This window comes from Dreissena polymorpha, chromosome 12 (genome assembly GCF_020536995.1).
Source record: "Dreissena polymorpha isolate Duluth1 chromosome 12, UMN_Dpol_1.0, whole genome shotgun sequence".
NCBI lineage: Eukaryota > Metazoa > Mollusca > Bivalvia > Myida > Dreissenidae > Dreissena > Dreissena polymorpha.
Genome location: NC_068366.1, coordinates 4,836,443 through 4,860,863, shown reverse-complemented (window position 1 = coordinate 4,860,863; position 24,421 = coordinate 4,836,443). Strand labels below are relative to the sequence as shown.

Sequence of the window (24,421 nt, the reverse complement as noted above, 5' to 3'; positions counted from 1 at the left end):
ATACTGTACAGGCTAATCTGGGATGATACTTTGTGCACATACTGTACAGGCTAATCTGGGATGACACTTTGTGCACATACTGTACAGGCTAATCTGGGATGACACTTTGTGCACATACTGTACAGGCTAATCTGGGATGATACTTTGTGCACATACTGTACAGGCTAATCTGGGATGACACTTTGTGCACATACTGTACAGGCTAATCTGGGATGACACTTTGTGCACATACTGTACAGGCTAATCTGGGATGACACTTTGTGCACATACTGTTTGGGCTAATCTGGGATGACACTCTGTGCACATACTGTACAGGCTAATCTGGGATGACACTTTGTGCACATACTGTACATGCTAATCTGGGATGACACTTTGTGCACATGCATTAAACCAAGTTTTCCCAGAACAGGGTTCCAATACTTTGAGAGAAGTTCTGTTGTAACATGCTTGTAATTTTGGAAATAAGGTTAGCATCCATAAGTTTATGAAGGTTCGAATGTTAAAATCTTCAATTAATTTATTGAACTGCTAATTTTTATGTCCCCCACTATAGTAGTGGGGGACATATTGTTTTTGCCCTGTCTGTTGGTCTGTTGGTTTGTTTGCGCCAACTTTAACATTTTGCAATAACTTTTGCTATATTGAAGATAGCAACTTCATATTTGGCATGCATGTGTATCTCATGAAGCTGCACATTTTGTGTGGTGAAAGGTCAAGGTCATCCTTCAAGGTCAGAGGTCAAATATATGTGGCCAAAATCGCTCATTTTATGAATACTTTTGCAATATTGAAGATAGCAACTTGATATTTGGCATGCACGTGTATCTTATGGAGCTGCACATTTTGAGTGGTGAAAGGTCAAGGTCATCCTTCAAGGTCAGAGGTCAAATATATGTGGCCCAAATCGCTTATTTTATAAATACTTTTGCAATATTGAAGATAGCAACTTGATATTTGGCATGCATGTGTATCTCATGGAGCTGCACATTTTGAGTGGTGAAAGGTCAAGGTAAAGGTCATCCTTCAAGGTCAGAGGTCAAATATATGTGGCCCAAATCACTTATTTTATGAATACTTCTGCAATATTGAAGATAGCAACTTGATATTTGGCATGCATGTGTATCTCATGGAGCTGCACATTTTGAGTGGTGAAAAGTCAAGGTCAAGGTCATCCTTCACAAGGTCAAGGTCATCCTTCGTAAGGTCAAGGTCATCCTTCAAGGTCAAACATCATATAGGGGGACATTGTGTTTCACAAACACATCTTGTTTTTAATATTGGTTACACTTGGTATTTTGATAGGTTTTGTGTGTGTCGTGTTTTGCTTTTACAAATGTGTGTGTTCAGATGCTATATGAACCACTATTGTCCCTGACTATTTTGAATGGATTGAAGGTTGATCATGTCGGCACTACATTTATATATCAGATCAGTGTATTCACGACTTTTTTGACTGGGTTAAAGGGTTGACATGTAAGCATGGATCATGTTTTAACTGCTTGATATTTATACAGTACAGCCAAAGCGGCACAAACATAATCCGCGGCTACGCCACGGCCAGATTATTAGTCCGCGGCGGCCGAATCGTGTGTTCACGCGGCGTATCGCCGTGGCACTCGGCATCGATCCGCGCAACGACGCCGAGTCTGTATTTACCTCGCGTACTTTCGCGGAGTAAATCCGCCGCATACGTACGCGGCGGATCGAGTTAAAAGATATCCACCTACATGTACATATATGTATGTGTAGCGTAGAATTAATTACGCGCAACTGTTTATGTTTCGTTCGATTATCATTATTATATTTGTAATCCGAAACACACTTCAGAATTTTAATGCTAACGCGTCCTTTGGCAAATTCTAGCGTCAAATAAACAGTGCTAAAATATCCTTTGTTTCATAAAAAGCGCGCGAAAATTATGCAGACATGTAGAACGTCGTTTGGAAAGTTTGGGTGTATTTTGTGTTGTATAAATACATGAACATCACGTCAGGCGTAAATCGCGTGTTCAGTGGAAAACGCCCCGATTAGACGTTATTTCATCATCTCTATAAATAGTAACAAATGCCCAAATGTATTTGATACTTAAGGAAATATCGAGAATGTTTGTGTACAGGGGTTTTTTTTACTAAGAAAGTGACGCCAATATTCGGCGTCTTCCCCTACCAGAATTTTTTCCCTCAAAATACAATTTCCCCACCAAAAATATCATTTTTCACTAAATTATAATATTTTCTCTCAAAGAAATGTTTATTTTTCCTTTGGGCATTCGACAATTATCCAATTTGCACCATGTACAACGATCTCGCTCTCTCTCTCTCTCTCCAGACGAACACAAAAAATCTGGGAATCCCAGTTATTCTAAATATAGCTCTTAAATTACGTCATGTAAACTGGGCAACTAATCGTAATAATCATGTGACTATTTTACTGGATACCTTGCGCGAGAAGGGTGTTTCGTCAATTTATTACCGGAAACCAGTTGAATTTTCATCCGGGCTATGTGCAAGCCAAGATATAAACGTGAAAACAGAAAAGTCTCACAATTGGCGTTCATACACGAACAAAATAAAACATTCGGACTCGGAAAATAATAATTGCGTCTACGCATTTTTTGAGAATGAATCATCAAAAACCGTTGAAAACCCAGCACGATTCGGAGGTACAGTCTAACCTGTCAATAAAGACCACTTAAGGGATTTGGTCGTTGTGGTCTTTGTTTACAGGTTGTCTTTATTCGCAGGATCGATTGAAACTTTGCAAAATATGCTACTAGGATTTTAAAACAGAAAAAAAATGTCTCACAATTGGCGTTCTTACACAAACAAAATAAAACATTCGGACTCGGAAGATACTGAACGCATCGAGGCATTTTCTAAGAAAGAATCATCGAAAACCGTTATAACCCAGCAGGATTCTGAGGTAATCAACATCGAACATTGTGAAAGTGAAAGTAGACAATCGGCAGCTGCCGCTCCTTTCCCTTCCAATACTGTAGCAGATCAAGATCATCAACCCATTCATCATGAAATTGAAATCACAAAATTGACATCGTCCCCCGGCCCCAGTACAGAAATATAGTTGAAAACATTTCCCATTATCAAGATCTACACCCATCTATTAAGAACTTTGACTTTAATACGTGTTAAATGTGTTTAAGAACAAAAAGGACAGAGACAAGCCTCTTTTAATGAGTTATAGACATTGAAATGAACAGTTTTTATTTTTTCCCCTAATTTGTCTCTTTCGCACTCTTTTTTCCCCTGTCACCCAGCGTCCAGCGTCTTCCCCTTTCTCTAAAAAAAACCCCTGGTGTATCGTAAATATTTACCAGCATTTGCTTTAAAACTGGAATATACGGGATTATCGGGTAATTAGTAGCGATATTAACTGTATAATATGAACAAAATAAAACGTGTTTATATACGCATATTCAAACAATAGTTGTAATAAGCTGATAATTAACAAAACTACAAATACGTCGTCACCGTCTTGATTATTGATGTGGCTTCAAACTGCTAATTTTCTCAGCTAAGGTATAATAGCGGAATCAACATGCAATTAATTTATAAATCCACCATATGCTTGAGCCTTGACCACTTGTATGTGCGAAAACATAATTACGTGACCTTGTTTATGTGTGAAATACATACGCGGGAAACAAACTTAATAATTGGCCAGACACATTAACTATGCTTACATGTATATGCTAATACAATCCGCGCACAATAAATTTATTATGATTTTAATTATTGTTATAATTGTTCTTTCAAAATTTGTTAACTACATGTAACTAATAATAAAAAAATATATATTTCATGATCGCATCGACTCGGCATCATGTCGCGGACCGCGGCATGCCTCGGCGGACAGATGCGAAGTTTCGCGGCGAAATGCGACTTGCCGCCGCATACTGACGCGGCTTCAACGACTGACGCGGCATCGACTCGTTTCGCCTTGCCGCCGCGGATCGCGAAATACGTTTGTTCCGCTTTGGCTGTACTGTACATCAGATACTGAATGTATCACCCAAATTCTTGAAAAGATTTTTTGTGCATTTCTCAAAACAAGCTTTTTTACCTCCCTGCTTTGCTGCTCTCTAGGTACAGATGGAGGTACCAGGCTCGCCAATATTCATAATGAAGATGGCGCAGGCTGCACGCCACCTGGAGGTCCAACTGTTGGCAGATGCGTACGGCAATGCCATCTCGCTGTTCGGTCGTGACTGCTCCATCCAACGGCGGCACCAGAAGATCATTGAGGAGGCCCCTACCACCATAGCCTCCAGTGAGACCTTCCGGAGAATGGAGGAGGTAGGGCGCATAAACTGAGTGATGAGAAAAGTATTCATGACTTAAATTGTTAAGGTGTGCTAATATTTAAGAAACAAAAGAACACGAGCTTTCTTGCTTATAGATTCACCTGGGAAACCTGGGCTTAATGCATGTGCACAAAGTTTTGTCCTGTATCAGCCTGTGCAGTTTGCACAGGCTTATTAGTGACGACACTTTTCGGTTTCACTGGATTTTTATTAAGAAGAGACCTCCTTTATATGAAACATTGCATAGAAGCGGGAAGTGTTTTGGACAGGCTAATCTTGGATGACACATTCCGCCTTGGCATAGGGCTTAGTGTTCCCAAAATCCAGCTTATTTATAACTTGAATTTTTAAGAGTTTTGCAAATATTCAACATGCAAAAGAATGAGAACTGTCAAGCTAAAACCTTTACCTTTTTTCTACAGTTTCTGCTGTTGCGTTTCAGGCAGCTGTTAAGCTTGCCAAGATGGTTGGGTATGTGAGTGCAGGAACAGTAGAGTACCTGTACAACGCAGACGACGGAACGTTCTACTTCCTGGAGCTGAACCCCCGTCTGCAAGTGGAACATCCCTGTACTGAGATGGTAGCAGATGTGAACCTACCAGCCCTACAACTCCAGGTATGTACCTGCCCACCATGCAAGTGGAACAATCCTGCATTGAAATGGTAATGGTCAACATTCCTGCTCTACAACTCCATGCATGTACCCCCTCCCCACCATGCAAGTGGAATATTCCTGTACTGAGATGTACCTCCCTCCTCCTGATGTCAACATTAAAACAATTTGAATATCACCATATTAAGAATGGAAATAGTGAATATCGTGAATGATTGGGGTTGTATTGTTTTTGGCCTGTCTTTCATTGTATGTGTGTGTGTCAATGTGTGTGTGTTCAAAACTTTAACATTGATCATAACTTTTGCAATATTGATGATAGCAACTTGATATTTGGCATGCATGTGTATCTCATGGAGCTGCACATTTTGAGTGGTGAAAGGTCAAGGTCATCCTTCACGGTAAAAATTAAAAAAAATATCAAAGAGGCGCAGAAGGTTTCTGATCGCTATGTGCCTCCTCTGTATCATATTGACCTTTGTTGGACAGATCGCTATGTGCCTCCTCTGTATCATATTGACCTCTGTTGGGCAGATCGCTATGTGTCTCCTCTGTATCATATTGACCTTTGTTGGACAGATCGCTATGTGTCTCCTCTGTATCATATTGACCTTTTTTGGGCAGATCGCTATGTGCCTCCTCTGTATCATATTGACCTCTGTTGGGCAGATCGCTATGTGCCTCCTCTGTATCATATTGACCTCTGTTGGGCAGATCGCTATGTGTCTCCTCTGTATCATATTGACCTCTGTTGGGCAGATCGCTATGTGCCTCCTCTGTATCATATTGACCTCTGTTGGGCAGATCGCTATGTGCCTTCCTCTCCATTGAATTAAATACTTTGGGTTGTAGAAAATCTGGGCGTAATAGATGTGCGTAAAGTGCTGTCCAAGATAAGCCTGTGCATCGCCACAGGATAAACAGGGAAGACTCTGCACTCTCCATAAAAGCGGCAAATGTCCTGGATTAGCCTGTGTAAAACCCTTAAATCATGTGCCACCTCTTTTTTGCAGATTGCAATGGGCCTCCCACTCCACTGCATGAAGGATATCCGGTGTCTGTACGGAGAGAACCCTTTCGGAAGCAAGCCCATCAACTTTGAGCGCCCGGCAGTGAAGCCCCAGCCGAAGGGTCACGTGATTGCAGCCCGTATCACCAGTGAGAACCCTGATGAGGTATGGGGATTTTTCTGAGTAGCAGTGTATCTTACATCTTAAGGGTCACTTTTAAGATGGATGCACATTCTAGAAGAAAAATTGATGGGTGGGGATTTGATGATTGTCTGCTTTTGGAATGCATTAAACATGTGATGATTCGTTTATTTTTAAGCGACACTGATCCAACCAATCATGTAGCGCCCCTTCCAGTTGGTGGGTCTCTCAACCAATTGTATTAATTGTTCTATCAATGCTTCCAAAATGGCTGAAAGTGTAAGTGTATTGTTGAAAAATCAATGTTTAAGCAGAAAAGACTTCAACTGGACAGAAGCATATAAAATTGATTTAGATTTAAGTATTAAGGTAGCAAATACAAGGGAATGTGATAAAGTTTTCTTGGCAATATTTTCATAAATTCTGCCACTGTCAAGTGTAATGTCTGTTGTCACTTCAAAGGCTTTTGAACTAGATATATTTTCTCATTTCCTCTGCAGGGATTCAAGCCCAGTTCAGGTACCGTTCAGGAGTTGAACTTCCGGAGCAGCAAGAACGTGTGGGGCTATTTCAGTGTGACAGCGTCTGGTGGTCTTCATGAGTTTGCAGACTCTCAGTTTGGTCACTGCTTCTCCTGGGGAGAGGATCGGGAGGACGCTAGAGAGTGAGTCAGTTTGGTCGTTGCTTAGAGTGAGTCAGTTTGGTCATTGCTTATACTGAGTCAGTTTGGTAATTGCTTAGAGTGAGTCAGTTTGGTAATTGCTTAGAGTGAGTCAGTTTGGTCATTTCTTATACTGAGTCAGTTTGGTCATTGCTTATACTGAGTCAGTTTGGTCATTTCTTATACTGAGTCAGTTTGGTCATTGCCTATATTGAGTCAGTTTGGTCATTGCAGTGAGTCAATTTGGTAACTGCTTCTCCTAGGGAGAGGACAGTTGGATACTAGAGATTGAGTGATTAGTGAAGTGGCTATGGTGAAGAAAGTCCTGGATTTACTTGAAACCTATTTATATTAGCTCGACTGTATTAAAGATGATAGCATATTGAAACTCTCTCAAGTCTGTTTCCTTGATTTAACCATTACTTGGTGTCTTTCTGGTGTTTTTTGGGGAGATATAAAGAAAGTTCACAAAGTGGGGATAAACTTGTGACCTTTCCGTTGCTGGGCGGACACCATATCCACCATATCCACTAGGCCATGGGTTTGGTCCCCACTCTGTATGCATTCTGTAAATGAACTCTTAATCGGCCCAGCTTAATGCACGCACAGGCTGATCACGGATGACCTTTCCACTCTAATGGAATTTTTTGTTTTAAGGAAGTATCTTTGAAATTAAATCCTGTCTATGCCCAAAGTGTCGTTCTTGATCAGCCCGTGCATGCATTAAGCCTGGTTTTCTGATAAACCAATTCAAATGTCTAATTTGTCTTGCTCAGACTGTTTTAGCAATGACAGGTGACTATTTAACCCTTTCCCACTCTGAAGCAAAGTAAAAATGGCTATGTTCAAACAGCATAAAACCATAACAGTCAGCGAGTAACTCGCAGTCTGTTCAGGTTTTATGCTGTTTGCTGCTCATCAGTATCTAAGGTTTGGAGATGACGCTTTAAACACTTGATTCTAGTAAAAAAGGTCTTTACTTAAATTTAACATTCTAAGGGACTACAAATGCGTGAAAATACGTATCTAAGTTGCGTGAAAATACGTATCTAAGTGTGAAAGGGTTTAAATCTAAGTGGCTAAACCTGGAATGGTCTTATCACAGGGCTACTTTGCACATTGCAGGAACATGGTGATTGCCTTGAAGGAGCTTTCTATCCGAGGTGATTTCCGCACAACAGTGGAGTATCTTATAAAGCTGATGGAGACAGATGAGTTCCAAAACAATCGCATCACCACTGTCTGGCTTGATAGACTCATAGCTGAAAAAGTGCAGGCAGCCAAACCCAATACCATGCTAGGTGAGTGAGAAAGTGCAGGCAGCCAAACCCAACACCATAATGGGTGAGTGAGAAAGTGCAGGCAGCAAAACCCAACACCATGCTGGGTAAGCGAGAAAGTGCAGGCAGCCAAACCCAACACCATGCTAAGTGAGTGAGAAAGTGCAGGCAGCCAAACCCAACACCATGCTAGGTGATTGAAAGTGCAGGCAGCCAAACCCAATACCATGCTGGGTGAGTGAGAAAGTGCAGGCAGCCAAACCCAACACCGTGCTGGATGAGTGAGAAAGTGCAGGCAGCCAAACTCATCACTATGCTAGGTGAGTGAGAAAGTGCAGGCTGCCAAACCCAATACCATGCTAGGTGACTGGGAATGTGCAGGCAGCCAAACTCAACACCATGCTTGGTGAGTGAGAAAGTGCAGGCCACCAAACCCAAAACTATGTTAGGTGAGTGAGAAAGTGCAGGCAGCCAAACTCAACACCATGCTAGGTGAGTGAGAAAGTGCAGGCAGCCAAACCCAACACCATGCTAGGTGAGTGAGAAAGTGCAGGCAGCCAAACTCAATACTATGCTTGGTGAGTGAGAAAGTGCAGGTAGCCAAACCCAACACCATGCTAGGTGAGAAAGTGCAGGCAGCCAAAATCAACACCATGCTAGGTGAGTGAGAAAGTGCAGGCAGTCAAACCCAACACCATGCTGGGTGAGTGAGAAAGTGCAGGCAGCCAAACCCAATACCATGCTTTGTGAGTGAGAAAGTGCAGGCAGCCAAACTCAACACAATGCTTTGTGAGTGAGAAAGTGCATGCAGCCAAACCCAACACCATGGTAGGTGAGTGAGAAAGTGCAGGCAGCCAAACCCAACACCATGCTGGGTGATTGAGAAAGTGCAGGCAGCCAAACACACTACCATGCTAGGTGCTTGAGAAAGTGCAGGCAGCAAAACTCAAAACCATGCTAGGTGATTGAGAAAGTGCAGGCAGCCAAACCCAACACCATGCTGGGTGAGTGAGAAAGTGCAGGCAGCCGAACCCAACACCACGCTGGGTGAGTGAGAAAGTGCAGGCAGCCAAACCCAATACCATGCTTTGTGAGTGAGAAAGTGCAGGCAGCCAAACCAAAAACCATGCTTTGTGAGTGAGAAAGTGCAGGCAGCCAAACTCAACACCATGCTGGATGAGTGAGAAAGTGCAGGCAGCCAAACACAATACCATGCATTGTGAGTGAGAAAGTGCAGGCAGCCAAACCCAACACCATGCTAAGTGAGTGAGAAACTGCAGGCAGCCAAACCCAACACCATGCTGGGTGAGTTAGAAAGTGCAGGCAGCCAAACCCAATACCATGCTAAGTTAGTGAGAAAGTGCAGGCAGTAAAACCCAACACCGGGCTGGGTGAATGAGAAAGTGCAGGCAGCCGAACCCAATACCATGCTAGGTGATTGAGAAAGTGCAGGCAGCCAAACCCAATACCATGGTAGGTGAGTGAGAAAGTGCAGGCAGCCAAACCCAACACCATGTTAGGTGAGGGAGAAAGTGCAGGCCGCCAAACCCAACACCATGCTGGGTGAGTGAGAAAGTGCAGGCAGCCAAACTCAACACCATGCTAGGTGAGTGAGAAAGTGCAGGAAGCCAACCCAATACCATGCTTTGTGAGTGAGAAAGTGCAGGCAGCCAAACCAAAAACCATGCTTTGTGAGTGAGAAAGTGCAGGCAGCCAAACTCAACACCATGCTGGATGAGTGAGAAAGTGCAGGCAGCCAAACACAATACCATGCATTGTGAGTGAGAAAGTGCAGGCAGCCAAACCCAACACCATGCTAAGTGAGTGAGAAACTGCAGGCAGCCAAACCCAATACCATGCTGGGTGAGTTAGAAAGTGCAGGCAGCCAAACCCAATACCATGCTAAGTTAGTGAGAAAGTGCAGGCAGTTAAACCCAACACCGGGCTGGGTGAATGAGAAAGTGCAGGCAGCCGAACCCAATACCATGCTAGGTGATTGAGAAAGTGCAGGCAGCCAAACCCAATACCATGGTAGGTGAGTGAGAAAGTGCAGGCAGCCAAACCCAACACCATGTTAGGTGAGGAAGAAAGTGCAGGCCGCCAAACCCAACACCAAGCTGGGTGAGTGAGAAAGTGCAGGCAGCCAAACTCAACACCATGCTAGGTGAGTGAGAAAGTGCAGGAAGCCAACCCAATACCATGCTTTGTGAGTGAGAAAGTGCAGGCAGCCAAACCCAAAACCATGCTTTGTGAGTGAGAAAGTGCAGGCAGCCAAACTCAACACCATGCTGGATGAGTGAGAAAGTGCAGGCAGCCAAACTCAAAACCAAGCTTTATGAGTGAGAAAGTACAGGCAGCCAAAATTCAACACCATGCTGAGTGAGTGAAAAAGTGCAGGCAGCCAGACTCAACACCATGCTTTGTGAGTGAGAAAGTGCAGGCATCCAAACCAAATACCATGCTTTGTGAGTGAGAAAGTGCTGGTTGCCAAACCCAATTCCATGATTTGTGAATGAGAAAGTGCAGGGAGCCAAACCCAATACCATGCTTTGTGAGTGAGAAAGTGCAGGCAGCCAAACCCAATACCATGCTTTGTGAGCGAGAAAGTGCAGGCAGCCAAACCCAATACCATGGTAGGTGAGATAGTATTCAGTCAGCAGGGTTATACACCATGCTCAATAATTTTTTACATGGGATTATCCTGTTATGCCTTAACTCCAACTTAAAAAAACCTGTTGTATTTTTTTTTTGTATAATTGACAATTCTTATCTCCTAACTATTTTTGCTTTTATTGAATTTTCAATAAAGTTAGCCTGTTTTAAATTCAAATTCAGTTTAGGCTACAAGTGTTCTGGCTGATTAGCATCACAGAATCACAGATTCAATCCCCAGACCCGTCACATTACTCTGGATTTGTAATAAATTCCTTTTTACGGCCTTTCCTCTCCTACCTCAGATTGGAGTAGGGCAGTTGTCAGTCACTGCCAAAAGTATATGTACTTTGCACTGGTTAACCGGCTAACACAGGAAAAATGGAAGTTGATAAGCTGACCACTGTGTCATGACTCAAATAATACTGAATACAGCGAAAACATGCAAAATAAGCAAACAAACAATAATATAGTTTTTAAATCTTAATCAACCCCATTTACTGTCATTGTCAGCATCACAACCCATGTTAACTTAAATACTTTCAACTTTTAAATGCTAGATATGGGAATGCACTTAATTAGAAATATTGAAATTTATTTACAAATAGTCCTGTGTTTTTTTGTGTGTGAGAAAACCTTCACTTGGGAATTTTGGGCAATCATTTGGGAAAAATATGATCTTTTTATGTCCCCATATTGTTTTTGCCCTGTTTGTTGGTTTGTTTGTTTGCGTCAAACTTTAACATTGACCTTAACTTTTGCAATATTGAAGATAGCACCTTGATATTTGGCATGCATGTGTATCTCATGGAGCTGCACATTTTTAGTGGTGAAAGGTCAAGGTCATCCTTTAAGGTCAAAGGTCAAATTGATGAAGGGCGGGAGGGGCATAGTGTTTTACAAACGCAGCTTGTTTGGATTGGGAATTGGGCTGAATTTTGGCCTAAATTTGACCATAAAAAAAACACTGTCGTATGTGTTTGTGTGTTGCCCTGCACATTGCAGACAGCAATTTAGCAAGTTATATGGTGTATGATGAAGTGATAAGTAATGTATACATTGGGTTTTGATGATGCATCTGTGTTTACTACAGGTGTAATCTGTGGGGCCCTGCACATCGCAGACAGCAAGGTGCAGACGGCATTCAATGACTTCCAGGTGTCCCTGAGCAAGGGTCAGGTCCTGCCATCCAACTCTCTGAAGAACGTGGTGGACGTCGAGTTTATATATGAGGGGGTCAAGTACACGCTGCAGGTAATGGGACGTGGAGTTTATATATGAGGGGGTCAGGTACACTCTGCAGGTAATGGCAGGGTTGACATGGAGTTTATATATGAGGGGTCAAGTACACGCTGCAGGTAAGGGCAGGGTGGATGTGGAGTTTATATATGAGGGGTCAAGTACACTCTGCAGGTAATGGCAGGGTGGACATGGAGTTTATATGAGGGGTCAAGTATACGCTGCAGGTAATGAAAGGGTGGACGTGGAGTTTATATACGAGGGGGTCAAGTACACTCTGCAGGTAAGGGCAGGGTGGACATGGAGTTTATATACGAGGGGGTCAAGTACACTCTGCAGGTAATGGCAGGGTGGACATGGAGTTTAAATATGAGGGGGGGTCAAGTACACTCTGCAGGTAAGGGCAGGGTGGACGTGGAGTTTATATACGAGGCGGTCAAGTACACTCTGCAGGTAATGGCAGGGTGGACATGGAGTTTAAATATGAGGGGGTCAAGTACACGCTGCAGGTAATGACAGGATGGACATGGAGTTTATATACGAGGGGGTCAAGTACACGCTGCAGGTAATGGCAGGGTGAACATGGAGTTTATATACGAGGGGGTCAAGTACACGCTGCAGGTAATGACAGGGTGGACGTGGAGTTTATATGAGGGGGTCAAGTACACGCTTCAGGTAATGACAGGGTGGACGTGGAGTTTATATGAGGGGGTCAAGTACACGCTTCAGGTAATGACAGGGTGGACGTGGAGTTTATATACGAGGGGGTCAAGTACACGCTTCAGATAATGGCAGGGTGGACGTGGAGTTTCTATATAAGGGTGTCAAGTACACTCTGCAGGTAATGGCAGGGTGGACGTGGAGTTTATATATGAGGGGGTCAAGTACACACTGCAGGATATGGATGGGTGGACTTGGAGTTTATATATGAGGGGGTCAAGTACACACTGCAGGTAATGGCAGGGTAGATGTTGAGTGTGTATACGAGTAGGTCAAGTACACTCTACATCTAATGGTAGGGTGGACATGGAGTTTATATATGAGGGGGTCAAGTACACTCTGCAGGTAATGGCTGGGTGGACGTGGAGTTTATATATGAGGGGGTCAAGTACACGCTTCAGGTAATGACAGGGTGGACGTGGAGTTTATATCTGAGGGGGTCAAGTACACGCTTCAGGTAATGACAGGGTGGACGTGGAGTTTATATATGAGGGGGTCAAGTACACGCTTCAGGTAATGACAGGGTGGACGTGGAGTTTATATATGAGGGGGTCAAGTACACGCTTCAGGTAATGACAGGGTGAACGTGGAGTTTATATATGAGGGGGTCAAGTACACACTGCAGGTAATAAGGGGGTCAAGTACACACTGTAGGTAATGGGACGTGGAGTTTGTATATGAGGGGGTCAAGTACACTCTGCAGGTAATGACAGGGTGGACGTGGAGTTTATATACGAGGGGGTCAAGTACACTCTGCAGGTAATGGCTGGGTGGACGTGGAGTTTATATATGAGGGGGTCAAGTACACGCTTCAGGTAATGACAGGGTGGACGTGGAGTTTATATATGAGGGGGTCAAGTACACGCTTCAGGTAATGACAGGGTGAACGTGGAGTTTATATATGAGGGGGTCAAGTACACTCTGCAGGTAATGGCTGGGTGGACGTGGAGTTTATATATGAGGGGGTCAAGTACACGCTGCAGGTAATGGCAGGGTGGATGTGGAGTTTATATATGAGGGGTCAAGAACACGCTGCAGGTAATGGCAGGGTGGATGTGGAGTTTATATATGAGGGGTCAAGAACACGCTGCAGGTAATGGCAGGGTGGATGTGGAGTTTATATATAAGGGGGTCAAGTACACACTTCAGGTAATAACAGGGGGGACGTGGAGTTTATATATGAGGGGGTCAAGTACACACTGCAGGTAATAAGGGGGTCAAGTACACACTGTAGGTAATGGGACGTGGAGTTTGTATATGAGGGGGTCAAGTAGACTCTGCAGGTAATGGCAGGGTGGACGTGAAGTTTATATACGAGGGGGTCAAGTACACTCTGCAGGTAATGGCTGGGTGGACATGGAGTTTATATATGAGGGGTCAAGTACAAGCTGCATGTCTTGTCTAAACTGAAATCCAGTGAAGGTGGAAATTGTCATCCCTGATTCGCCTTTTTGGATTACACAGGATAATCTTGGATGACACTTTACGCACATACATAGACCCTTATCAACTCAGAGGCAAAGTGAAATGGCTATGTGGAAACAGCATAAAACCAGAACAGTCTGCGAGGAACTTGCAGTCTGCTCAGGTTTTATGCTGTTTGCTGCGCATCAGTATCTAAGGGTTGGAAATTAAAGCTTTAAATTTGAATCTAGTAAGAAAGGTCTTTAAATAAATTTAACTTTCTATGTGGTAAAGGGTGAAGCCAAAATTGTGATAGTTTGTGAAGAAATTAGAAATTTTGCGTTCTTATACGGGATAGGGAAGTACATGCTGTAGCCAACGGTATGTAATTGTCATGAGCACATGAACACACTAATCATGCCTTTTCTTGTAAATTAGTGTTTCATGATAAGACTGGAAATATATCATGTATATTGACAATTATAATTAATCAAAGAATTGTGTATTTGTTAAATAACTAAATAATCATGCGTTAAAAATGAATAATTTAGTGAAAATCAATGTTAAATAAGGGTGTTTCTCAAGTTTTTGTGACATATAAGTATGAAGACTAATACAGCTATTGTGTAAACTCTGTATTATTATGTTTCTGTGTTGTATGTTTGTAAATCTGCAGTGAGATCTTTTGTAAATCTGCAGTGAGATCTTTTTTCACATGTTCACTATCTGTACTGACAGGTGGTACTTACTGGCCCTCAATGGCTCCACCATCAGTGTAAACAGACTACTTTTAATCCAGTGATAGTAGACTGAAGATCGCCTAGTATCCATATAAGACCATAAACCCATGTCTATTACCTTTACCTGTACAGGTGGTCAAGATAGGCCCTGTGCGGTACTTCCTGGCCCTCAATGGTTCCACGTTGGAGCTCGAGGCCCACCGCCTGTCAGATGGGGGTCTGCTGCTGTCCATTGACGGCCTCTCCTACACCACGTACATGAAGGCGCAGGTGGGCAGTTACAGGATCACCATTGACAACCAGACCTGCGTCCTGCAGAAGGAAAACGATCCCTCTGTACTCAGGTATGCAGCCTCGCTCTGTGAAGACTGTGATTAACGCATGGGAGTAAAGTGTTTTAACTTATTAGCCTGAGCAGTCCGCACAGGCTTATCAGGAACAACACTTTAGGTCTTAAGTGGATTTTCATTTTGAAGAGGGCTAATTCAACTAAAACATTATTTAAAAATTCAGAAAAAAGTGTCGGCACATTAACCCTTTGCATGCTGGGAAATTTGTCGTCTGCTAAAATGTCATCGGCAGAATTTCTAAAATTAGCATTTTCTTCATTTTTTTCCAAAGAATACTATCAGAATAGCAAACAGTTTGGATCCTGATGAGACGCCACGTTCTGTGGCGTCTCATCTGGATCCAAACTGTTTGCAAAGGCCTTCAAAATTCGGTTCCAGCACTGAAAGAGTTAAGCCAACAAAATGACATTCAGATAATAGTTTTGACTCAACACCTAGTTTGTATTGTATTTATTTTATAAATATATTATGTCAAATTCAACTGGCCTGATTAATTTCAATCATGATTAATGAAATTGGATTTACTTTAAACAAAATGTAATACCAATATAATAACTGATCTGTTTATATGCAATCTGTGAATGAAATGTTATAAAATTCGAATTTATTAGTTTGAAAAATAAAGCTACTTAAAGCATGTTAAACTTTGCTGTATGGTTTTGTTTTGATCTTGTTTTGTGTAGTAAAACCACATGAATGATGAACACATCTACCAATTGTAATTATACTTAACCCTTTACCACTTAGATATGCATTTTAACGCATTTGTAGTCCATTAGAATCTTAAATTAAATTAAAAAGTTCTCTTACCAGATTCAAGTTTTAAAGGCTTTTTCAACCCTTAGATACTGATGGATAGCAAACAGCATAAAACCTGAACAGACTGCGAGTTACTCGCAGGCTGTTCTGGTTTTATGTTGGTTGCAAAAGCCATTTTCACTTTGCTTCTGATGGGGAAATCGTTAAATGAATCTTCACTTCTGTCAAACCATGTTTTGTGGTCAGCATGTTATGCTGTTCAAACACCTGATTCTAAAAAGTTCCTGTATTTGTGATATCAAAATTACCATGTAGTGATATTTGTGAGTTCGGATGAATGGAAACTTGTACGTCTAGCTTTGTAGAAGATAAAGTTTGTTGTATTGAATACTTAACCCCAATGTCGTTGCATTACTTATGTCTGTTATAAAAAAGATAAACTTTAGCATACGTTTTGCACATTGCAGTAGAGTGGGCATTACTGATTCAGTAAAGACAAATTATATATTTTATTAAAAGTGTGTGTCAGATGATCCAAATAATTAAAATCCTATGTTATTTGATACAGTTTAAAATTGCTATTTTAATAAATAAAGGTAGATACTTAAGCCAGATGTCCTTACACAAATGTATAGAGATCAGAGCCTGGGACTTGTATCAGGTACATACTTTTACCTTTACCACTTAGATACGTATTTTGACGCATTTGTGAGTCCCTTAGAAAGTTAGATTTAATAAAAGCAGTTTTTGCTGGTTTTGTTGCCAGGTCTCCCTCTGCAGGTAAGCTGATAAATTACGCAGTTGATGACGGAGGGCACCTGTTTGCTGGTGATGTCTACGCAGAGATAGAGGTCATGAAGATGGTGATGGAACTGAGGGTCACAGAGAGTGGATGGTAAGAGGGCATTGATTTGGGTCAAATAACTTGTTATATTGGATTCTCTTGTTGGTATTTTTACCAGACATCCTATATAACCCCTTACTGCTCATATAAGCTATGTGTTGCCTTTGTAGTCACTTAGGAAATCAAATAAAATTAAAGACCTTTTTAACTAGATTCAAGTTTAAAGGCTTTGTTTCCAACTCTAAGATACTGATGAGCAGCAAACAGCATTAGTCCTTAACAGACTGCAAGTTACTTGCAGGCTGTCCTAGTTTTATGCTGTAGCAATTTTCACTATTTTCCTTAGCAGGGTGGGTATGGAACTTGGGGTCAGAGGGAATGTATGCGGAGGATACATTGACATATATTAGCCAGAGCCCCCAGTTACTTTGCCTTGGCCACCAGAATGTGTGCTTTGTTTTTAGATGCTCTGAGAAAACTCATATCTGCTTCTAATTAAGTAATAAACAAACAAATTTTGGCAACTTGCAGGCTGTCCTAGTTTTATGCTGTAGCAATTTTCACTATTTTCCTTAGCAGGGTGGGTATGGAACTTGGGGTCAGAGGGAATGTATGCGGAGGATACATTGACATAAAGTAGCCAGAGCCCCCAGTTACTTTGCCTTGGCCAACAGAATTTGTGCTTTGTTTTTAGATGCTCTGAGAAAACTCATATCTGCTTCTAATTAAGTAATAAACAAACAAATTTTGGCAACTGCTGTTAAAATGTTTCATATTGACAAATTGAGTCATGTCATGCCAAAATGGTTCACATGTGGCCAATGTAGCTCCACACGAGGCTGCACTTCTGTGCAGTCTGGCCAGGAGCTACCTTGTCTGCTTATGAGACGATGAAGCCTTGCCTGACTTTATAGCTTTATACCTCCACCGTACCTCCGTACTAGACTGTGAATGTGCAGGTTGGTCGAGAGCAATCCTGGCTGCATATGACCAGGCTCCATTCCTCAGGCTTAGCCTATGAGGCACAATTTTTGTCAGTACTGCTTATCACACAATCACACACATTTTTAGCTCGACTATTATATATAAAATATATATAGTGGAGCTCTCCTACTAACCCCGGGGTCGGCGTTAGCGTGCAAATGTTTTCGTACTATCCCGAATATTTTCTTTGTCCCTTGACATATTGCTTTCATATTTTGCATACTTGGTTACCAACATGACCCCAACCTATAAACAAGAGCAGACAACTCTTTCAAGCATTTTGTCATAATTATGGCCCCTTTTCCACTTAGAATATGCAGCAAATGTTAAAGTTTTCGTACTACCCCATTTATTTTCATTGTCCCTTGACATATTGCTTTCATATTTTGCACACTTGGTTACCAACATCACCCCAACCTATAAACAATAGCAGACAACTCTATCAAGCATTTCGTCATAATTATTGCCCCTTTTATACTTAGAATATGCATATTATTGATAAATCTATGTTAAAGTTTGCGTACTAACCCAAATTTTTCCTATATCCTTTGACATATTTCTTTTATATTTTGCATAATTGTTTACCAACATATATGACCCCAACCTATAAACAAGAGCAGACCACTGTATCAACCATTTTTACATAATTATGGCCCCTTTTACACTTAGGTAATTGAACATTTTGCTTAAATTGCCATACCTTCTTTATTTATGATCACATTTTATTATTACTTTGACAAAACTACACTTACCTGAATATTACAATGGATTCCACCCAAACAATACCCCACGCCCCTACCCTGAATCCCTTCTCCCCCCCCCCCCCCAACCTCCCCCCCCCAAATTTTTTTTAAACATCATCTAATAAATTTCCCCGCCCCACATTATACCCCCCTCTCATATACCCCCCTCTCACCCCCCTACCCCCCCTACCCTCCCGCCCAAACAAACAAAAAAAAAACACGCTCCTACCCAGAATCCCTTCCCGCCCCCAACCTCCCCGCCCCCAATTTTTTTTTTAAACATCATCTTATAAATTACCACACCCCACATTATACCCCCCTCTCACCAAAAAAAAAATCTCCTTTTTTATTTTTGAAAGATCGTCTAATAAATGACCCCACCCCACATTATGCCCCCTCTCACCCCCCCCCCCAAAAAAGTTTTTTTTCCCTTTTTTTTTTGAAAGATTGTCTAATAAATTATTGAATATGAACAATTTCCCTATGATGGCTTACGTTATAATGTCAAGCACTCAAATAGTCCAGCGCGCTGTCCTCTGACTGCTCTTGTTAGTATAGCAGTTTTTTTCCACCATTTTGAGAATGGTGCCCAGTCCATTTGGATTGGGAAATATAGAATCTATACTTTTTTCGATTAGGAATTGGTCCCCCTACTGGACCCAAATTTGAACAAAAAAAAACACTGTATAGGTTTGACAAATTTGGCCCTACATCAGAGTGCTACTTTGAATTGACATAAGCTTATTGTTTTGAAATATGAGATGGGCAAAGCATTTGGTTGGGACTCAAATTATAAAAATTAAAGTTTAACACGTTAAGTTTGTTGACAAACAAACAAATTGGGATCAGACATGTATGCTTTGAAATATTTCTGACCATGAATTAAGTAGAATTAGAAGTAATGGTATTGAAATAATTAAGGTTAAATAATGCTGTTGAAATGTTTAAGGCTGTTAAACAATTTGAGTATTGTTCTGGGAAAATGGGGCTCAATGCATGTGTGTAAAGTTTTGTCCCAGATTAGCCTGCGCAATCTGCACAGGCTAATCAGGGATGAAACTTTTCTGCTTTTATGGTATTATTCATTATAAGGTCTCTTGTATGGAAATTGTGGTTCCTAATTAGCCTCTTCAGACTTCTCAGGCTAATCTGGTACCACACTTTACTGACATGCATTAAGCCCAGTATTCCCAGAACCAGACTCTATGTAATCATGTGGTGTCTGGTTCCCTTCAGTATCCACTATGTGAAGAGGCCTGGTGCCGTGCTTGATTCTGGAAGTCTGGTGGCCAACCTGACCCTAGATGATCCCACACGGGTCGTGCAGGTAATCATGACAACATAAAGTTTAATATCAGTAGCTAGTACAAATTATATGATTTTTTTTAGCTCACCTGATTGCTCAGGTGAGCTTTTGTGACCGGTCTTTGTCCGTCTTCCGTCCGTCCGTCCGTTGTCCATGTTTGGTTTGTAAACACTCTAGAGGCCACATTTCATGTGGGATCTTCATGAAACTTGGTCAGAAGATTTGTCCCAATGATATCTTGATCAAGTTCGAACTGGGTCATGCTGGGTCAAAAATGAGGTCACTAGGTCAAAAAAAAGAAAAACATTGTAGAAGTCACATTTCATGCCCAATCTTCATGTTACTTTGTCAAAATGTTTGCTTTAATGATATGTTGGTCGTGTTCAAAAGTGGTTCAGGTCCGTTGAAAAACATGGCCGCCAGTGGGGCAGTTTTCCTTATTTGGCTATAGAGAATCCTTGTAAACACTCTTGAAGTCACAATTTTTGCCCAATCATCATAAAAGTTGGTCAAAACATTTGTTTTATTGATATCTCGGACGAGTTCGAAAATGGTCCAGATCGGTGAAAAAACATGGGCGCCAGTGGGCGGCATTTTTCTCTATATGTATATAGTGAAAACATGTTAACACTCTAGAAGTCACATTTTTGGCCCAATTTGCATGAAATTTGGTCAGAACATTTGTTTCCTTGATATGAGAGTTGAGTTTGAAAATGGTTCCGGTCAGTTGAATAACATGGCTGCCTGGGGGGCAGTTTTCTAATATTTATATAGTAAAAAAAGCTTGTGAACACTCTAGAAATCATATTTTTTGCCCAATCATCATGAAACTTGGTGCAAACATTGGTTTTATATATATCACATAATTAATGCCATAATTATTGCCCTTAGATTGTCCAAATTTTCATTATATTATACAAAATCCTTGTAAATACTCTAGAGGTCACAATTTTGTTTCAGATTTCATGAATCTTGGTCATAATATTTATTTTTGTAACCAAATGTTGATGTTTGGTTAGGGGGGGGGGGGTCAACTCAAAATATAGGTCACCAGGTCAAATATTACAAAAACAAAAAAACTCCATATGCCAGAGTTTTGGTTCAATAATGATGAAACTTGACCAGGATGTTTTTCTGGACAATATCTAGTTCAAGTTTGACGTTTGGTTAAGATTGAATGAACCGACTCCTCTCAGGTTAGCGAACTCGGGCCATCTTGGCCCTCTTGTTTAACTTACTTGAGCACCACCTGGTCATGGGGACGTTTTGTAATAACATTTTGTCCCAAGGCGTCATGCGTTGTCATTAGTTACTTTGTTAATACTCTATAGCAACAACAAGGACATACCAATAATATATAACCCTGGCCCTGGGACAATAGGTCTAAATGCATGTGCATAAAGTGTTGTTCAAGATAAGCCTTTTCAGTTTGCACAGACTAATCAGGGACAACTGTTTTCAACTTAACTTTATTTTTTGCTAAGAAGTGACCTCCTTGAAACAATTATTTTCACTAGTATCATTAAGTGTTGTCCCTGATAAGACTGTGTGGACTGCACAGGCTTATCTGGAACAACACAGTACACACACATGTATAGTTTTCCCCAAAATGCGACTCAATTGTATAACAATCATGCAGGCGACTCCATGCAAGGACAAGCTGCCAAACTCAGAGAACCCCCCGACCCACGGCATGAAGCTCCACCAGATCTACCAGCGCAGTGTGGAGGAACTGGAGCAGATCCTCGCAGGCTACGTGCTGCCTGACCCGTACTTCTCACAGAAACTGCACGGCGCGGTGGACAGCCTACTCAAGTGTCTCAAGGACCAGCGGCTGCCGCTGCTGGAGCTCCAGGTAGGGGGAGCCGGGGCAGCACTGTTTGAAGGTGGCTGCAGGTAGGGGGACCAGGGCAGCACTGGTGGAATTGACCACTCACCAGTAGTCATTTAACAATGATCAGCCAATCAGAAATGCTGCATTTTTTTGACTCTTTATATTCCCAACAAAGATGTACATTTCTTGTCTAAATCAATTGATTTTTTACAATTCTCTCATGTCATTTAGCAATAGCAATTTATAATTTGTTTTCAAATATTTTCTATACAGTAAACAATTTAATTTTATTTAATATTTGCCCTATTTGTTACAGTTTCATAATTATAACTATTAGTGGATTATTCGTAGGAGCTGATAGCTGTGACGTCAGGTCGTATCCCATCCAGAGTTGAGAAGGCTATCCGCAAGCTGATGTTGTCCTATGTTTGTAGGAGCTGATAGCTGTGACGTCAGGTCGTATCCCATCCAGAGTTGAGAAGGCTATCCGCAAGCTGATGTTGTCCTATGAGAACAACCTGACCTCTGTACTGTGTCAGTTCCCCAGTCAGCAGATCGCCAACGTGATCGACGGGCACGCAGCGACCTTGACACGTCGACCAGAGAGGGACGCATTCTTCATGAACACACAGGGCATAGTGGAACTTATACAGAGGTTTGTACCAGGCATTCTTTATGAACACACACGGACACAAGGCATTGTGGACCTTATACAGAGGTCTGTTGCCGTTATGATGAAAACACAGGGAATAGTGGAATTTATACAGAGGTATCAGAGCTCCAGATTAGCATCGTTTTATCGTTATTACGAGTTTTTTTTTTTTAAGAAAATCAAAATCCATCGTATCAAATCGAATTGAGACAGACGGATCCGATTTATGACCGGCCGTTTGATCGTACGGAATTAAATGATAACAAGATTTCCGATATGGGATCCGTGAATTAGTTGATTGTATCCAATAATATTCACATTTTCGTTTCCGCTCTTCTGTTTACAAAATTAAACACGGCGGCTGAAAAGTGTGGACGAGTTCAAAAGAAACTTCATTCTGCGACAGAACCAAGTTTACTAAGTTTCATTTTGTGGTGAAAACAAAGTCTAAAGTCTGTAGTTGACAGTCCATTATCTTATATAGTGTCAAAAGCGGTTGATGAGGTGGAATCGAAGATCTCCAAACTGAAACATAGCCGTATTACGCAAAAACAGATATCCGTATGCAAACATGACTTTCCCTTGTTAGATTGAAGGCTTGGATGCCGATATTCATTTAAAATTATCTTCTTGTATTAAACACAATGTGGCGTCTGTCTGGGCTCGTTCAAAGAGACACCATAGGCAAGCACAACAAAAGTGCAGAACATAGAGAAGCTGTAAATAAAACACTTTCTGGTATATGGTCCCATGTGGAAATCGATGATGATGATGATGATGATGATGGAAGTGTAGATGAAGATGACAAGAAATTGTTTGGCACTGTATTTTATGCAGCATTGTTATTATATATTTGTCATTGTAAGAAAAAAACTAATTGAAAATGATGAATTTTGGGAAAAAACTTATTGCGAAAAAAATCTTGTAGTGAAAACTAAATGACCCGAAACCTTATCTGGAGCTTTAAGGTATATATTAGTGAGGGATGCGTTCTTTATGAACACTCACCAGGCATAGTGGAACTATAACAGAGGTTTGTAACAGTGGATTACAAGGGAAAACCTCTAGTACTTAACGATTGCATTAATAAAGGGGAAACATTTGCACCTGGGGCTTTTCTATGCAGAGTGATAACAAACAAATATAAAATGAGCCTTGTTCTGGGTAAACTGGATCTAATGCTTGAAAATAAAACAAATGCTCCCAGATGCCTGTGCTGTCTGCAACTACTATTCAGGGAAGGCTCTCGGCGCCTTAACTGGTTTATGGTTGAGAAAAGACTTCATTTTAACAAAGAATTATATAAAGTGCAGACTGCACAGGCTAATTTAAGACAACAATTTACATACATACAGTAAGCCTGGTTTTCACAGAACGAGGCACACATATAAACAAATTCATGCATGCTAATTAAAAAATATAACATGTCATCATTCTCATAACTATTACAGGTACAGGAATGGTATTCGTGGCCACACAAAGACAATCATCCAGGATCTGCTGAGGCAATACCTGAGAGTGGAGCAGCAGTTTCAAAACGGTAAAAGGAGAGGCACAGACCATCTAGCTATCCGTGATCTTATGTGGGCCGGATTGCTCTTTCATATCCTAATCATCAATAGAGTAAAGTTCTGGAAAAATTGGGCTTAATACATGTGTGTAAAGTGCCATCCGAGATTAGTCCTGCAGTCTGCACATGCTAATCAGGGACAAGACTTTCCACTCTTATTGATTTTTTAAAATTTAGGAGGTCTCTTTCAAACAACAATCCAGTTTAGTCGGAAAGTATAGACCCCGATAAGGCTATGTGGACTACAGAGGCTAATTTGGGACAACACTTAACATACATCCATTATGCCCTGTTTTCTCAGAATGAGGCTCAGTATAATTGTCATTTTAGGTGATACCACCTACATATAATACACTTATGGTGTTGCTATTTTAGCACACTAATTCTGTTGCTTTGTTGCCACACTTATTATGTTTCTATGGTTACTAGAGAGTTGGGACAAGTATGTGGCCCATCTGATCATATAATTCAATAATTCTGATGCTATGTTACCACTCTTACTGTGTTTCTATGGCTACTTATAGGGAGCTGGGACCCATCTGATCTTATAATGCACTAATTTTGTTGCTATGTAACCACACTTATTGTGTTGCTATGA

The 24,421-nt window shown here is 41.3% G+C and overlaps 1 protein-coding gene across 3 annotated transcripts in view; it reads left to right on the top strand.

Moving 5' to 3' along the window:
* LOC127852855 (acetyl-CoA carboxylase-like) overlaps nucleotides 1-24,421 on the top strand; it is a 147,776-nt gene that overhangs the window by 56,008 nt on the left and 67,347 nt on the right. For all 3 annotated transcript variants that reach the window (XM_052386865.1, XM_052386864.1, XM_052386863.1), the window contains 12 exons: nucleotides 4,104-4,313; nucleotides 4,764-4,937; nucleotides 5,948-6,109; nucleotides 6,586-6,749; nucleotides 7,872-8,047; nucleotides 11,772-11,932; nucleotides 14,914-15,125; nucleotides 16,657-16,785; nucleotides 19,698-19,788; nucleotides 21,407-21,622; nucleotides 22,036-22,256; nucleotides 23,705-23,793. In XM_052386865.1, coding sequence (XP_052242825.1) covers nucleotides 4,104-4,313; nucleotides 4,764-4,937; nucleotides 5,948-6,109; nucleotides 6,586-6,749; nucleotides 7,872-8,047; nucleotides 11,772-11,932; nucleotides 14,914-15,125; nucleotides 16,657-16,785; nucleotides 19,698-19,788; nucleotides 21,407-21,622; nucleotides 22,036-22,256; nucleotides 23,705-23,793 — 2,005 coding nt within the window. The remainder of the gene's footprint in view (nucleotides 1-4,103; nucleotides 4,314-4,763; nucleotides 4,938-5,947; nucleotides 6,110-6,585; nucleotides 6,750-7,871; nucleotides 8,048-11,771; nucleotides 11,933-14,913; nucleotides 15,126-16,656; nucleotides 16,786-19,697; nucleotides 19,789-21,406; nucleotides 21,623-22,035; nucleotides 22,257-23,704; nucleotides 23,794-24,421) is intronic.